At 46.3% G+C, this 17,991-nt stretch overlaps 1 protein-coding gene across 2 annotated transcripts in view; it reads left to right on the forward strand.

Annotated features, from left to right (window-relative positions):
• The first annotated feature begins 2,565 nt into the window (after positions 1-2,565).
• Positions 2,566-17,991, forward strand: part of retreg1 (reticulophagy regulator 1) — an 18,831-nt gene continuing 3,405 nt past the window's right edge. The window contains exons 1-9 of one of the 2 annotated variants that reach the window (XM_023815750.2): positions 2,566-2,873; positions 5,192-5,298; positions 5,973-6,003; positions 15,293-15,416; positions 15,868-15,952; positions 16,050-16,172; positions 16,254-16,318; positions 16,441-16,564; positions 17,528-17,991. The exon at positions 17,528-17,991 is cut by the window's right edge and continues 3,405 nt beyond it. In XM_023815750.2, the coding sequence (XP_023671518.1) occupies positions 2,647-2,873; positions 5,192-5,298; positions 5,973-6,003; positions 15,293-15,416; positions 15,868-15,952; positions 16,050-16,172; positions 16,254-16,318; positions 16,441-16,564; positions 17,528-17,943 (1,302 nt within the window). In that variant the 5' untranslated portion in view covers positions 2,566-2,646 and the 3' untranslated portion in view covers positions 17,944-17,991. Of the gene's footprint in view, positions 2,874-5,191; positions 5,299-5,972; positions 6,004-11,154; positions 12,380-15,292; positions 15,417-15,867; positions 15,953-16,049; positions 16,173-16,253; positions 16,319-16,440; positions 16,565-17,527 lie in introns of those variants that run through there. The other variant, XM_072711159.1, reaches the window with a different exon arrangement.

The raw sequence follows: 17,991 nt of genomic DNA on the forward strand, positions 1-17,991 counted from the left end.
GCCAGCAGCGAAACTGAAAAACTTGCAGTGAAAACGTAAAACGGGGAGGAGTGACTGAAAAGTCAGCAGCGAAACTGAAAAACTAGCAGTGAAAACGTAAAACGGGGCGGAATGACTGAAAAGCCAGCAGCGAAACTGAAAAACTCACAGGCGAGAATGAATATTGAATGAATTTTGTTTGATATTAGGAAAGTTTTGTTTGAAAATTTTGGCACAAATCTGATTCCATAGTCACCTCGCCTATAACCGTGGGCCGTATTAAAACATCGGAGAAGTTGTTCTCTTTTCATATTAGAATTGCAACACGCATTGCACTGTTCCTCTGCATAAGTATTTGCACAGGTCCAACGTTTTCCCCCGCAACACCAACTTCCTGTAAATTAATTAAATTTTCTTGATTAAACATCAAATAGGCTATGAAATACATAAAAAACATACACTCACCTAAAGGATTATTAGGAACACCTGTTCAATTTCTCATTAATGCAATTATCTAATCAACCAATCACATGGCAGTTGCTTCAATGCATTTAGGGGTGTGGTCCTGGTCAAGACAATCTCCTGAACTCCAAACTGAATGTCAGAATGGGAAAGAAAGGTGATTTAAGCAATTTTGAGCGTGGCATGGTTGTTGGTGCCAGACGGGCCGGTCTGAGTATTTCACAATCTGCTCAGTTACTGGGATTTTCACGCACAACCATTTGTAGGGTTTACAAAGAATGGTGTGCAAAGGGAAAAACATCCAGTATGCGGCAGTCCTGTGGGCGAAAATGCCTTGTTGATGCTAGAGGTCAGAGGAGAATGGGCCGACTGATTCAAGCTGATAGAAGAGCAACTTTGACTGAAATAACCACTCGTTATAACCGAGGTATGCAGCAAAGCATTTGTGAAGCCACAACACGCACAACCTTGAGGCGGATGGGCTACAACAGCAGAAGACCCCACCGGGTACCACTCATCTCCACTACAAATAGGAAAAAGAGGCTACAATTTGCACGATCTCACCAAAATTGGACAGTTGAAGACTGGAAAAATGTTGCCTGGTCTGATGAGTTTCGATTTCTGTTGAGACATTCAAATGGTAGAGTCAGAATTTGGCGTAAACAGAATGAGAACATGGATCCATCATGCCTTGTTACCACTGTGCAGGCTGGTGGTGGTGGTGTAATGGTGTGGGGGATGTTTTCTTGGCACACTTTAGGCCCCTTAGTGCCAATTGGGCATCGTTTAAATGCCACAGCCTACCTGAGCATTGTTTCTGACCATGTTCATCCCTTTATGACCACCATGTACCCATCCTCTGATGGCGACTTCCAAGCAGGATAATGCACCATGTCAGAAAGCTCGAATAATTTTAAATTGGTTTCTTGAACATGACAATGAGTTCACTGTACTACAATGGCCCCCACAGTCACCAGATCTCAACCCAATAGAGCATCTTTGGGATGTGGTGGATGGGAGCTTCGTGCCCTGGATGTGCATCCCACAAATCTCCATCAACTGCAAGATGCTATCCTATCAATATGGGCCAACATTTCTAAAGAATGCTTTCAGCACCTTGTTGAATCAATGCCACGTAGAATTAAGGCAGTTCTGAAGGCGAAAGGGGGTCAAACACCGTACTAGTATGGTGTTCCTAATAATCCTTTAGGTGAGTGTATATTCATTGAATCATTGTTATGGCGACAAATCCAGTACCTGCGTCATTTCGTAAACTGTTCGAGCAAAAAATTGGACGCGTGCAAAGCCGTAAAATGCAAAAAATCTTCTTTATCTATTAACCAGTTGACAATATCTTCTTAAACAAACAAAAAAAAACGAAAGGATTCACAGGCTGTATAAAAAGGTCATACCAAAATGATCAATATAGGGGTCTTAATTTAAACATAAATGTTAACTGAACCATAACAAAATCTAAGAAGTACATATTAGCCTTAAGTATACAAAATAAAATAAACATCAAATTTTAGTCATTGCATACAACTTATATGAAATGCAATTATCAGCTATGGCTCTAACAATCATCAACCATGTTTTGTACCTTGAATAGCAAAAAAATAAGCATGAAGTTTTGCTGCCATATATGCAACAGATTCTGTGTATTAATTGCCACGAAATTAAGTATGAAAAATGTTTTTAAACGGGACGAGTTTGCATATTTAGTTATTGAGCGGCACCCAGTGGCACTTTTGGGCATTACACTATGCAGTGCACCCTAGTTCAGAAAGTTGAGACAAGTGGTTCAGTTTGAGCTTCCTGTTTCGTTTATCTCTCATCTCAAATTCATTATTTATAAATCGTTACGTGAATGCTTATATTCCTATTTGAAGAGGACGCTTGTTGAATATTTACAGGAATTAACGATGGGACTTTAATCATATACCATTTTATTTATTGTAAAGCATAAAAACAGACATTTGTTGGAAAAGTGCACTATGCTATGTAGAATACAAAAGGTGGCTACACCTTTTCTTGTGGTCACATGTACCCTCCCCTGGCCGCGGTGGCGCAATGACGTCACCGCCCCCCCCACCTCGCGCGTCAACCTTGGATGTCTCCGGGTGACGTCAACGCGACAACAACAAAACCGAGAGCAGGCTGCCTTAGTCCAGGGCGGAGGGCGATCCGAGCCACTCTTTCTCCTCTATGGCGATCGCCGGAAGACGCGACGGCGACGATGCCTCGGAAGCGGGGGCCAGGGTCGGGGCTGGGGGCGGCGGGGCTGGGGCGATGCCCACGGGAAAGGGGGACCGCTCTGCGGGAGCTCGCCAGTTCAGAGGCGGGTCTCTGCTCAGCTGCATAGCGAGCGTGATTACCTGGAAGAGACCGCTGTACACTTCACTGCTGTTCATCGCCACCAATGCGATATTCTGGTAAGCCTGCCATGTCGCAGTGAGCTTCTTCCCTATTAAAATTCCCCCGATGAACCGGTATCCTGCTGGATCGGGTGCCGCGGCTGCACAGGTGTGCGTAGTGCAGGACCGACTGATTTTCATATCTGTGTTAATTTACTTATTTATTTGTTTGTCGGTTTTACTGATGCATTGTTGATGGAATGTTTGATGCAATTTTTCACTTTCATTTGCTTTGCAACGCGCGATCGCTGCACGCACCGGTATCAGGGGAACCTGACAGCTGGTATTTTTTTTTTTTTTTTTTTTTTTTAAGTGGGAATGCGGTGAAAATGGGTCTTAAGGTATGATCGGCCTGCATGACATGTGACATATTCTTCCTAATTCAGGGAACGATGATAAATTAAATGCTCATAATTCCTCCACTACACGCCTTTACACTTCGGGCATATTAACCAAGTCACCGTTTCCTTTCAATACTTACATGAGCATTTTGGTGTATATTAACGATTGCGCTACACTTTTAAGTCCTTGATTTATGCACCCTGATACTTTTTTTTTGGGGGGGGGGGGGGGGGGGTAGACGTGTTGGTTACATCAGGGTTGCCAGAGGTTCATATTAGTTGCAAATCTTGAATTAAAGTGAGTTAAAATAAGTGGCAGGCCATTGCGGCTGTCCGTATGTGGCTGGCACATTTGCCATTAGGTTTATGCAGTCGAACAAACCAGAATGTATTTAGGTTACGTTTTTTTGTTTCCAGCTATGTCAACTCTGAACTCCTGTTTTGTTCCTTGTAAGTAAGCTGTGGCCTGGATTTTCGTGCTGAGGCTTATGTTATTAATTTGGTAGGGGAGACGTGATTGTTCTGTACTCTAAAAAGAAAAAAGAGAGATAAACAGCTCCACTTTCTTTTCCTTTGGCGGAGGAATTGCAAACCATGTAGTTGGACCACATCATGCAGGGGTGTTTGTGTGGCTCACTGCTGAGTAGACTCATTGGTTGAAAGGGTTGCTTTATGAATGGGGGGTATCCCTCCAAATTATTTTCAGCAGCTAATATCCATCCATCCATCCATCCATCTGTTCAGTTTTCCAGAATCGATTCACAGAGCTAGGGTTCACCATTGACTCGCTACTTAAACTTGGCTGAGTAAACCAGCAGCAGCCCTCTAATGGGTGGTGGTCTCCGGGTCACTCAGCCATTGGCCAATATGGACCAATCACAGTGATCCTCCTGAGACCAGCCTTACACATGGAGTCCACTCAGGATTGGCTGATAAGGCTCAGCTTTTGCAGGTGTACCAATAAAACTCAGTTTCATCAACCCAACCCGTTAAACAGCTTTCTACAGAATACGGATCTACAGTTGCTTAGACATAAAATACCTGTTGCTCCCCTGTTGCTGCAAATCTCACACTGAGGGTTAATATTTACAAATTTGCGATAAATGTGTATGTGTGCAAAGATAACTGCCGTTGTTTAATACAATTCCAATACTTTTTCCTGCCTTAGAGCGTAGAGTGCAAAACATTAATTATTGCCGTTTGTTTGGAAGACAAAATATCTAAATAGAATATTGTAGTTTTCTGTTTTTTTTTCCCCCCCAACCTCAGATTCTCACATTTTCCATTTTCCCATGACCAGTAGTGGTAGCGTAATGTATGTAAACCAAAAATAGAGTGAGTATCTGCAACATTGGCAGAAGGTCGAGCTTATCACCGTTTGTCTCTGTTAGCTTAAAGTTGAAGGGAAAGGAAGGAAGACAGACATGACTCTGGATTTGATTTAGCTGTTTACTTTTTAAAAAGGCTATTCGATGACTTGAACTGCAGTTGCACACTATCTTTTAAAGCAGGGGTTGGAAATCTTACCCAAAAAGGGCCGCTCTGTTCGCGGGTTTTCGCGGCAGCTCCCTAATTAGATTACTAATTAGAGGACTGATTGGCTGAAGAGTCCTCACCTGGGTTTGAACAGCTGACCTAAAGGTCATACCAAAAACCCGCATGCATAAGAACTTAAGAGAGTTACAAACGAGAGATGGCCATTTGAGCCATTGAGCTTGCTTGGCATTGTTGATGGATACACTCTGGCCCTTTGAGGATGATTGGTCACCCCTGTTTTAGAGAGTGTTGTCATGCCATTGTGTCTGTGTCATGGGTAGAAGATCATACTTGGCTTTGGGAAGACCTCAGTGGCCTCAGTGGCCCAAACCAGCTCCATCCTCTCTTTGACCTTGAAATTCCAGACCACGACCTTGAGGAATAGAACTAGTCACCGTGCACTTGTGCTCAGGAAGGGTGATATTCTTCTCACATGACGGCCATGTTGGTTTCCTTCAGGTTGGTGGCACTCAGTTCCTGGAGGTTGTACCACCTGCTGACCTTGTGTCTGATGGTCCTGGTCACCGTGCAGATGATGAAAGACATGGTCCTCGCCAGAAAAAGAGGTATGCAAAACATCCATCCCATTCACGTGCTGTCGCGCTACATTCCAGACATACGAGGTCATCCAGTGAGTATTGTTTACTCTCGCAGTGAGGCTCCTTCTAAAGCTCTTTGCAGTAATGTATATCATGCTCCCCAAAGGCAGTGCCTCTCTAATGGCTTTGTCACCCACCCACTGAATTTCTGTTAGCTGGGAAACACTTTGGCAGTTCTCCCTCCGCCATTTAACACCATCGGATCCTGACTCCATTGCCCCTTCAAATGTCCACTTCAAGCCAAGCTTGAGCCTATGTCTGCAGCGGCTTGGCTAAGTTAGACGGGAGGGAGGAAGCTGGTATATATCTGGTATATATCGCTCTCCAATCCAAGGGTGATTCTAGGATTTGAAGAAGGGCCGTCATTCAGACAGAGGGGCGGGCCTTATTATTAGCCAATGATATGTTTTCAATAGGTGAGTGATGGGGATGGGTACTCCATAGGCCAATCAGCTTCCAGTGAGGCTACTACCCCTGTAGCCCCGCCCCTGTACACACCCCTGCTCATTTGTACTTCTCATCCGATCCACTGATCCACAGTGTTTAATGAGGCTGTGTGTTGCTTCTAAAAGAGAATCTTGTGCATTCACTGAGACATATTGCAGCCATGTTAATTTGATATCTCCTGTTTCTTTGCACAGGGGCCAGTTTATGGCGCAGTATGACTGAAAGGTACGTGATCTTAGCACTTCATTTTGCTAATGAAGTCATTGTAGGCCATTGCGGGGGGGGGGGCGTGGCTGTTTTAAGTTAATGTTCCATTCTGGGTGGAACGTGACGAAAGTGGCAACCAGTGCCGGATGTGCAGAGAACCGCTGGGGAGGTTCTGCTAGTTTAACGCCTGCCCCCCACCCCTGACCATGCAGCTTTCCAGTGTCTCTTCCACATTTGCGTGCGCGGAAATGTTCATAGTTCTCCGGTCAAGCTGTGTACTTTGCACATGCGCGCAACGTATTGTATTTATATTTGTAGTATTATTATTATTATTATTATTATTATTATTAATTGTATAAATTACTACTCTGACGTTCCCTGCACACGTACCACAGCAGTTTGTTATCTGTTTTGCAAATTAAGAGCCGGCTCACAGGGTTGGCAACTTAGGTCAGCTGGCTGGAGTTGGATTCTCAATTCGCGACGAGTCTGCTCACACTTATACGTATTTACATGTATGTAACAGTTTTATTACCTTGTAAATCGTCTGCAGGGTTTGCAAACGACTCTACCGCTCGTCAATAGCATCCATGTTGGTGTTTAAATGGACGCTGGCAGATCGATCATGCGCAGCAGCTTGGCCTCGTTCCATCTTCGGCCTTCCCATTCACCTGCAGGAGATCCTGCACTTCCGTCTGACATTTCAGCAGGAATCAGACTCTCATTTTACAGCATTCCGCTTGACAGGTGTAGGTTCTTAACACTTAACGTGAAGTTGCAGTGGTCTCTTCTCATCCGTGAGGACTTTCAGGCTTTCTCGCTACATTCCAATGAAAACTCTCTATTTGTTGAGTCGAGACAAGTTCATCTTTTTATGTTGAAGCTGAAGCATAATTACTCTCTGGTAAAGTGGTACGATCAACTAGGATTTTTCTGCCCTCGTAAAGGAAACTACTGGGGGTATTTGGGCATTTACCGCCCACGCCGAAAAGGAAGATCGCAGAGAGGGTTAGGAGTCCACTGGCAGAGGCCTGTACCCAGCATGCATTGGGGCCGCGCCTCATCGAACCCCTGCTGTGGCTGTTGCCGTGTTTTTCCAGGCTGCTGATTCTGCTGGGTAGGCGCTGCTTGTCCCGTCCAATCTTGCTGAAGGATGAACTCTTCTCCCTAAAAACCAAGTGTCATCAAACCAGTTTGAGCCGCCCCTCCTTGACCCCGTCCCCCATCCATCTTCGATATGAACCAGCAGTTCCACGCTCTCTTCCCCTCTCCTGTGAGTTTTGAGCCCTGTCGTGCTTAATTGCTCTATTGTGTGATTGCTTAAGGGATTATCTGGATTAGCAGCTCAGTCTTGTGTGTCTGAGCTTTTTCATGTTCTCCTTGCTCTGTCTGTTTGTTACTGACACGTTGACAGAATGGGGCATCTAACACAACGGGGCAAAAAATCACAAGTTCTGTGTGCAGAGGATGACCTGCTTTTGTCCTGGCGCCCCGCATGACTTTATCTCCCTGTTTTAAAAAGATTCTCAAGAATAAAACCGGTTAGTCTGGAACATGATCAGGTACATATATTTGGAGAAAAAAGAAGAAGACAGATCATTGTTACCTGCCTGAGGAACAACAATGAGATCTGCATGACAATATAAAAATATCGCTCTTACGTGATTTATTACCGTCTTCTTTCATCATTTAGTCGTATAGTTTTATAGCCCATCAAGTCCCACCTATTGTTAATTTTGGCGATGTACTTAACTGGAAGCCTTGAATTGAATTTTGCGTAAAAAAAAAAGTTATTAAACTTTTTAAGGTTTTGCTTTTATGTATTTTATATCTAGGAGTAAGAGGCTTGTATCCCCCAATATTTAATTTAGCTTAATTCATCGGCCCAATAAATAGACCTTTGTATTTAAATTTTTAAGTTAGTATGAAATTTAATATGCCGTTACTGGCGATTAATATGTATTAGTATCTGCTTTTATTGGTTAGTTCTTTAAGCTTGGTTAGTAATGCCTAATATAATTAATGCGCACGTGCGCACGCGTAAGAACAGGAGGCTCCGCAGCGACCCGAAGGAGCGAGGAACACGGCTCGCGGAAAGAGAGAGCGAGAGGCGTGGGACGAACATGACGTCGGGGAGGGTGGGGGGACAGATAATGGTCACGGAGGGGCTGCAGTAGCAGGCTGGGTCGAGAATCGGGGTCTAAAAGCAAACAGCCATATTTACAGATGGGTGGACAGTATATATATATATATATATATATATATATATATATATATATATATATATATATATATATATATATATATATATATATATATATATATATATATATATATATATATATATAACATAATATATATTTATAATATATAATATTATATATATCGACTTATGTTCATACGTATAACAAGGATGAATAAGTGACAGGCCTGAGCAGGGATGTCATCCTGCATCTGACTGTCACCCCCCCGCCCCCTTTGTTAGTGGTGAGGCACTCTGCCATCACCTGTCCCTGTCCATCAGGCTGCTGTTACTGGGGTCTGTGCTTCGGATTGCCGGCCAAGGAGGCTCTCGTGTGTGTGTGTGTGTGTGTGTGTGTGTGTGTGTGTGTGTGGGGGGGGGGGGGGCGGTGCTGACGACCGCACTTCGATTGCCGGCTCTGACCGCGCTGCACTGGGATGCGGGGAAAATGCCGAAGGAGAGGGGGCGGATCTCATTCCGCGTCGCTTTTGGTGACGGCCCGCATGATGCCCTCAGCAGAGAGAAGCAAATATTGTGCTTATAATCCCTCTGCGGAAATGGAGCCGTTTCCTTATCCTGACTCTGCCTGGATCCGCTTGTCACTGCTGACTGATACACTGATAGACTGATCGGTCAAATATATTGGCTTTGTGTCATTCATTCATTGATTCTTGGGTGAAATCCCCCGACCTCCTTCGATATGATAAAAGTCCCCCACGATAATCTTCGCTGAGCTACGCGATAAAATTTGCCTACGTATTGCTAACGATAACATCTGTCGAGTGAGAGGTGGTGCTGCTTTATTTTTGGCATATTCTGAAAATCCCTCCCAATCGTTTCGCGCCCCCAGTTTGAGAACCTCGGCCGTAGCCTGACGCTGTCCTCCACACTGCAGCCTATAGCTGCATTAGCACAATGCTAATGTACATTGTCCACTTACGTATCTGATGCTCTACATCTTAACGCTTCTGTGGTGTGTTAACTTCAGGTCAGCTCTTGAGCTTTCAGTAATACTGTTATGTTTTAATATTTTTAATTGGGAGTATATGTTTAGCATATTTTTTAAAGGACACAGAAAGAAAGATTTAAAAAATTGTCCTGGTTTAATAAGTATCTTCCCACTACTAAAGCTCTATACTATACATTATAGCTATTAATGCATCTATACATACTAATGTATAATGCTGTACTGCTCACTCTGCAGTTTCCTACAGTGTACAGTCTTAGCTGGCTCCAGCTGAAATAGGTTTGCCTGTTTGCACAGCTGCGTTTGACAGTATTCGCTCAGTCCTTATAAAAGTCAATATCTGTTAAGGGGATGTACATGTCAAATAGCAGGATAAGCGTCTTTGTGTACCTTTACACTTCAGGAGTGTGAACGAGGATCTTATGGTCTGTACTAGCTGTACGGGTGCAGATCCCACTATGTGCTGGTGTAACACAGAGAGGCTTATGTTCGGTGAATCTGTGCCGGAGTTAAAAAGTTTGTTTGTGGGTCTGAAGTAATATCGGAGCTATAATTAAGAATGTTTTCGTTGTATTACAGTACATCGCCCCCTTTGTCACCAAACTCAGCCCCCCTCGCTGTTTTTACAAAAGCCCACAAACCTTTTCCTTTCTTCATAACAAGAAGTTATGGTCAGTCTGTTCCACTACAGTGTCCCAGCAGCAACCAGCCTGTTGTTCAAAGTAGTTGGGCTTCCCAGCACATGGTGCTCCTGCCATTAGAGAAAGATTACCTTATCCTGACTGGTCACATGGACAGTGATGGGCGGGGCCAGTACTCTGATTGGTTACTTCACACTTCTGTACAGTGTGGTGCTGTTTGCACAGCACAGTAACAAATGTACTTCCTCCCCCCCCCCCCCCAGTGACAACGCAGGATTGCTCAACTCCCTGGATCTCCAGGTTTTCATGCTAAGCCTTGTTTTGTGCCTTCATCCAATAGGAGCTTAGCTTGCCCAATGACAGCGCAGGGTTGCTTAACCCTCTGGGTCGGTAGTCTTTCACGCTCAGCCGTGTTTCTTCCCTTTGTCCAATGGCAGCTCTGTTTATAGGGCCAGAAAGTTGGCAAGCTCTTTCCACGGTGTCCGTGTTTACGATATCCCTCTCAGCCCAGTGTGTTACAGATAGCTGATAACATATAGGCGTGGCAGGGGGCTCATTACTGGTGCTCGGGGGGGCTTCTTGGAGCCGTCTATGCATCTCGCGTTCCAACGCTTACCCTCGTCCCCGTCAGCGCTCCCGTCACCACCCCCTCTCACACGCCTCCCGATAAAGCCGCCTCGCGCCGGTCCCCGGCCAGAAGTGAAACCCACACTGTCTTCAGAGGGACACCCCCCCCCCCGAGCACGTGAAGCCCAGAAGGCTCCAGCAGAACTCGTCAAAAGCTCCCGGGTCCCAAAATAAGCATGCTATACGGTAGCCGTTCAGGGAATCGAGGGTGAATACTGGTAACTGTATCAGGGAAGGTTTCTACTCATGCATCTCAGCTTCTCAGAATCAATAAATGTTGATTTATCAAGAGTGTAGGTGGTTGGTACGTTAAAACAGCTTTTAATCCAATGACTTGAGGAGATTTGTCCCAGCTTCAGATTTGAGTTAATATTTCAATACAAATGAGCTGAGATTAGATAAACTGAGACTGGTTGTAGAGAGTTGTAGGGGGTGTATTGATGTAATGTATTGCCTCACATATTCCTGATAATCCATGTTTTTGTATTTTCTGTAAGGAAGGAAATGTGCCAGTGAGCGTGTGCTGTTTGTTCCACCCACAGATGGCTACCGGCACTCCTCTTGACTGTTGTGAAACACCGTGCCCAATGCTGTCTGTATTTTCATTCTCCTCACGCCTAGCAGGGGATGACATAGCCGTTTACCCAACCCGGGATATTTTTCGGCCATCACAGCTGATCCAGGATCAGCGCTTTGGCCTGCGGCACCCAACCTCAGCCAGTCTGAGAGTAAACAGCTAGCTCTGTTCGCCAAGCCTGTGGAGGCAACCAATCATTAGGCTGGAGACTAACAGGTTGGGGGATGTGTCTAAGATTGGAGCTTGTCATTGGTCAAAAGGAGGATACATAGGTTTACTATTTTAATACTAACAGTAATACTGTTTTATTACTTTAATTTAATAAGGGTAGTAACATGTTTTTTGTGCAACGTGTCAGTTTTGGCACTGACTGAATAAGTAATTGCCGCCTCATTTAATTTGTAACAAAAACATTGCATGACTTGAATGTCTAGAAACTAGTCGTATGCAGGTGTACATAGACACAGATGCCATTATGGTACAGACAATATTGTTTTGATTCCATTAGCCAGGTTCCTGTCATGCTTTGTTTTGTGTGATTGTTTTTGGACTTGATGTCACATGGAATATTTGGATGCTTGCAGGGTGAGTAGTATGGGCTCTCTTTGAGGCTGCTAAATGGCCTGTGAATCATTTATATTTTTAGTGAAAAGAGGTCCCTGGAATACGATGTGCAGAAAGTGGTCCTGTCAGCGTTTTGGTTTTATTTTGCCAGTGATTAGTTGCTTATGTGTAAATCTAATGAGTCCTGGTTTAATTTGGGGGAGTACTGTACCCGACGTGTACAGTAAAAGGGTTCGGACAAGGCGGGATTTCTTGTCGGGATGCACGACATGATGTACCGAGAAACTAGAGAATGATTCGCTACAATGAAGACAATGTCATGACTTTTGATTATTGGGATCTGGTGTCAACCATGACTGCAGAGCAGCTCCTTCCCGTTTTGGTGACGATGAAAATCTTTTACTTTTTGTAGAGGCACCTATGGTCACACTCCCTCCTCTCACCCCTCTTGTTGTCCCCCCTCCCCTGAGAGGTACTACAGCCGACCGGGGGTGTCTGTTAGTCTCGGCCCCTCATGATGCGTCGCCGTTTCTGGAATGCGGTGTGACCCATTTATTTATAGATGCCAGCAGTTGAAATAGCCGGGCCAGGTCCCCATTGAAGATAAACAGAAGCTGGTTTCTCTTAGGGTCGCTTAGAATCCGGGCCCCGCAGGAAACCAGGACTTAGCTTTTGGCCAAGACCAGAGAGACTTTGGTCTTCAGAACTTCTAAGGGTCCTTGTCAGTGCCGAAAAGCCGTTGAGATGTCCTCAGAAGACAATGGATCGGGGTTTAGGTAACCGTATATCTCTTTGTATGTGATTTTGCTTGGGAATCATGTATTCATCCAGAAAGGAAGGCTTGTATACGCTGAATCTGATGGCCGGATCTGGCGAAGCAGAACATGCTTCTCTTTGCCATTTTGTGTTTGTGTTGTTTTTGTTTCTTGAGGAGTATGATGAAGTCTGTCTTGCTTTTTTTATTTTGTCTGCCTTGAAGCAATCACAGAATCCCCTGGGATATCTGTGGGTGCTACAGAGACGATGTTGTGATACGGATTTCCTGTGGAAGCCTGTTTTCTCCATCTAAGGCATGCCCACCTCTTTCTCCATTCTTCATTGTTGTGTAGTGTACTTGCACACCGCCAGCCGCCCCAGTAATGCCTATGATGCATACTTGGCCTGGTCTGCCGGCTCGGTGGCCGGCTCCGCTAGTCACGTTACCGATGTGTCGTCGCCTTTGGATGCTAGATGCACGTCTCCCGTTTACTCTCACGGCCATGTTACGCACAAGGCATGGCCAGAAGCATTGCGGTTTCAAGGTTTATATGAACAGTCTGTTTGGTTTCGTGTAGGGAAACACACACACTTCAGGATGACTGCCGTCAACAGTCTATTTTTAACCCATTGGCCAACTATCTGTACTGGGAATCAGATGTATCCCAGTCTGTTAGATTAGTGGTTTATTGTGATGGCCAAAGTGAACCGGACTGCTATTTAAGGTTGGATGATTCCGGAAATTGGGTCTGTAGACGGTATGTTGGGCATAGCGAGCGGCTGGTTGGGTCTCCTTGACTGTCTGGATAAACGTTGCCATGGAAATAGACGTTAAACATACTGTCATGTGGTCGGATGTATTTTTTAAATGGTGAGGCTGTGGGGGGACGCAGGAGGCTAATTCTCGTGACGGAGCAGCTGTTTGTCAGACAGCTGTTGAGGGGGCGGGGGGCATGGAAAACGAAAGGGCACCACTTGTGAAAAGTCCTGTTAATAGATCTCAGGGGTCTGAGAGCGGGACATTGCTAGAAGACATTCCGAGGTTTGAGGCCTTGAAGGCCAGCGTGATTTTCTGAGGAGCGGATAATTGCGGCGTGGCGAGGTCCGGGAACCTGGAGCCATCAGTTAAACGCCAGAATCCTTTTGGATCGCCGTTCTTTTCTTTCCGGAGCGTCCCCCACTCCCTCTCTGGTCCCTCCCGTGTGTTAAGGTGTGAAGCAGTTATCGGCATTGCCGCGGTCACGCCCGGCATTGCGTTTGCAGCACTCCATTTAGTCTGACCCGTATGGTGGGCATAGCGAGCGTGGCGTACGTGGGACCCGACTAGTGACACTCACATTTGCAGAAGATCTGAGTGTCTTAAACAGATGGAACAATCACTCCATCCATGTTCTAAAAGCAAATTCCTGCTAAACCTGTCATCAACCAGTCTCGCCTTGCTGTGGGAGAACTTTAGTGGCTTTAGTCCTAGATTTCCCATAAACCATAATGTGCCGCATAATGGGAGTACATTCAACCACTTCACCTGTACTTGATTACCAGTTATCTTGGACTGGGTTCTGGTCAGCAGAACGTTCTCCTGGCCCTCGTTGCCCAAGCCATAGCCTGTCGTAGCCTTTGGGTCTTGTTCTTTCGTTTTAGTTTCTCGGTGCCCTTGTGTTAAACCTCTGCTTCCGTAACCGAAAAAACTCCTTGTTCCTTCATGACATTCTTGTGTCATTTTCTATGTCCCAATGTCATCAGAGTGGTTTTGTGGAAGCTGTCACTTCTGCCTTCCACGCCGCCCTACTGTAAGATACAATGTGTACCCTTCATTCAATGGCTTTAGCTTTAGTATGGTTGGCTGGCATGAGTGTACTTTGTAATTACTGACCGTAGTGAGCTTATAATTTAATCATGAGACAGGAGTTTTTTTTTTTTGTCTCATTATCCAAACAGCAAAGGCTGATGGGAATGACGACAGCACCTGGGAAAGGCCTCGTTGGTTTCAGTTTTGTGTTTTTACTTTAGCCGTCAAACAATGATGGGGATAGTCGGCTTCATTCCAGGCCGTCAGTAATGCTGAAAGAGCCCAGTGTGATGCCGCCCAGTCCCGCCCAAGAAATCACCACGGGGCAAAATGGCGGGAACTGTCTTGTGTTTGGCTGCAACCAGATCTCTCGAGAGAAGGAGTGCATTTTCATGCCGCTAGGGACTGGTGACAGCTGCTGTAGTCTTCGCTCTCTGCCCATGTTAAATTTAGCCATTGTTATTCTTCCATTGATGACACAGATGAAAGCGGGGCCTTGTATATATTTAGCTCCGTCAAAATTTTTGTCCTCTGCGTAACCAGAACGGCAATAGTTACAGCACTAGAAGGCGACTGTGTGATCTCAGCTAGCCCAACCACGATTAATCTGAGTTGCTGTGGGCTGTGGCCCAACACCACGGTATCACATCACCTGGCAAATCAGTCATCTCTTGCTTTGTTGTTCTTCTGTTGGCGTATTGCACATCCATCCCAGCAGCCAGCAAGGCCGCAAAAATCTCACATGAAGTCTGTGAGCATGGAGGGCATGTGCTGTCCCCCCATTTGGGACTAGCGGGAAGAACATGAGCGATTTGGACTCCTGGTGCCAACTTTATGGCTGCAGGCATGGATCCTGTTGTCTAGAGGCTGGTTCTTAAAAAAGAAGCAGTGGATTGTGGGTATTCTAACTGATTTACCTCATGTCTGTGGCTTCTGGTCCCATTGTTGAACACGTAAGGTGTTAAAAATGAATTTTTGTGTCACTTGCAGTTTTGTCTGGATGATGATGCAGAAAACACTGGTAGAGGGGTACCTTGCCATCACCGTGTATGGGATTTTGCAACACGGTGAAGCTCTGTTTGTAGCTCCGGCTTTTTCAAAGCAGTCATGATACTCACCCAGCTCTCTTTCTCTCAACGTCCAGCTGGGAGGTCATTGATTCAGGCCCAGACACCAGGGCAGGGGTCGGCCAGCTCGCCGAATCCTGGGTGAGCGTCAAGCTGTTCCTGCAGGAGCTGTCCTCCTTCAAGCAGCAGAATCCTGGAAAGGTGAGGCTCAGACAACATGCGGGAAAATGAGTGGGACACGGGTGGCTTCCTTCCAGCAATCAAGGATAGCAGCTTCCGAAGAATCATTTTGGGCGTTTCCGTGACTTAACCAGTCCAACCTGAACGCCATTTAGCCATCACAACAAAAGAAGCTGTAGCATGTCCTGAGGGCTTTCAATTTTCATAGATGATGGTTTATAAACACGGCAAATGGTCATCTCTACATGTCGTGATCTCTGTTGTATGAGTGAAGTACAAACCAATCGCAGATTAGGTCCAGTATTTTTATTAGGAAGAGGGAACTTTAAGATTGGTGCTTGCTTGTTTTATCTTGGAACGGCAAAGTGAGTAAGTTTTATGCCGGAGACGCTGCTTTAGGGTAGTGGTGGGTAATGTTCTTCTGATTGTGGTCCTCAGAGGTCCCTGCAACCTCAGCCATTCTGTCTTTCAGTTTTGCCTGCTCGTCTGCAGTCTGTGCACGTTTTTGGCGATTCTGGGCCGGTATATTCCTGGGGTCATCATCTTGTATGTCGGAGGTAAGTGAGGCGTGCCATGTGGCAGGGAGGGGGGGCGGGAATGACGTTAAATAGGTGTCAACCCCACACCCCCCCCTGTCTGTGGTTTCTCTCCCAGTGTCGGGCATCTTCTTGTGGCCCCTCCTCTCATCACACGAATTTGGGCTGTGGATGGAGCCAGTTCTGCAGAAACTGGACTTCGGGGTGGCCGACTTCCTGCAGAGGATCAAGGAAAATCACGGTGAGGACACTTCTCCACCCAACCCCCCTACCCCGTGTAGCTGCCTCTGTTCCTGACTTGCGGGTCTGTTGGGGATTTCAGAGAAGCGGATGCTCCAGAGACGGGATGAAATCAGCGAGGCCGATGAGTCTGCCCTCTTCCCCAAGGTGCCTTCCCGCTCCGATTTATCAACACTACCTTTAAAATAAACATTTCGTTCCCCGTTCCAAAGTTGCATGCGTGATTTAGTTTTCGATTTCCCCCCCCCCCCCCCCCCAATTGCCCCCAGCTGGATTCAACCGTTTGCAAGGATATGTCAGTGTCAGACACGGAGGTCTCCGAGGTGACGTGGACAGATAATGGCACCTTCAACCTCTCAGAGGAACACACCCCTCAGACGGAAAATTCAGAAGGTCATTCCTAACGCCTTTTTCTTTGTATGTTTGGCTGTGTTAGTATCTGTCATATCAGCGGCGTGATGCTTCATTGTACTATATGCAGATGTGTCAGAAGCCTGGGGCATTGAAGTCCCGATGAATCTAAACATCCCCCTGAAGGATTTTTATTTATCTCAGATGTTTTAACAACCATGCTTCCGCTTGCTATGCCCACCGTACTGCTCAGACTGAATGGGGTGCGGGAATTACATGCCAGGCGTGACCACCACAATTCCAAATATCACCACAGTCATAGTCTAGGGCTGAATTTCCCAAAACTTTCGCAGTGCTGTGATCATCGAGAGAGATTTCAATAATATAAGACCCTTGGACAGATCAGGTCTCTGGACTAAGCCCACGAAGCCTTGTAGGGACCCTATAATGCTCCTTTTCACTGTTCATAATGTGATTTGGGGGATCTAGAATAGATTTACAATTGTTTTTATCATACTGCACATCTCTATTCACCCTCTGTTAGAAGCTCTGTTAGAGCTATAAGCCTGACCCTCAATGAGCCCAGTGTGCCCTGATTGGCCAGCTCGCCTGATTGGCCAGCTCATGCGATTGGCCAGCTCACCCTACACGTTCCACCTCAGTCTTGCAGTTTGTAGTTATGTTGTGTTATGAGGTGACCTCACCAAGTCACAGAAGTAAGGGCTGGCATTCCAACGAGGCGTTTCAGGCAGATTGGAGAAGAATGGTTTCTTTGGTGAGAGTTACTCCCTTTAATGTGCACTTTGGGCCATAAGACTTTGCAGAGTGTTTACATGGACATAAAGCTATATAACACGCTAAAGGAAAGGGAGAAACCGCAGAAGCATAATAGGACCCCTTTAAGATTCAAGCAGTGGCCAATTATATGCTTTCAGTATAATTTAAATATGATATAGTTTAATAGAAGTGCAAAGACTTTTGTTCTGTGTCTCCAACGGGCTGTAGAATTGGACAGACGCAGTGATGTCGACGAGGTCTTCATGGGAGGGCTCCCAGAGTTCCCGTCACTGGACAACGGCGTGGGGACCAACGGCGACGAAGAGGAGCTCAGCATCGGCCTTCCGAACCCGTCGGGCGAGTCGTCTCAGACGGCGCTGGAGCTGGTGAACCGCATGGCGGGAGACGTGATCGCCGCCACCATCACCGCGGCCATCCAGGAGCGGCTGGAGGGGGTGGCGGGGGCCCCCGCGGCCCGGCCCCGGCCCCCGCTGGACTCGGTGGAAGACTCGGACAGCGAGGCCGAGGACTTCGAGCTGCTGGACCAGTCGGAGCTGGAGCAGCTAGAGAGCGAGCCAGAGGCCGCAGAGTCTCCTGGCACCCCCAACAAGTCCTTCTTGTCGTCCCTTCTGAGGCGCCAGTGAGCGTGGGGCCCGGTGGAGGGGGGTGGGGTCCTACAGGCCCCCCACCAC

The sequence above is a fragment of the Paramormyrops kingsleyae genome, chromosome 4 (genome assembly GCF_048594095.1).
Source record: "Paramormyrops kingsleyae isolate MSU_618 chromosome 4, PKINGS_0.4, whole genome shotgun sequence".
NCBI classification, from domain to species: domain Eukaryota; kingdom Metazoa; phylum Chordata; class Actinopteri; order Osteoglossiformes; family Mormyridae; genus Paramormyrops; species Paramormyrops kingsleyae.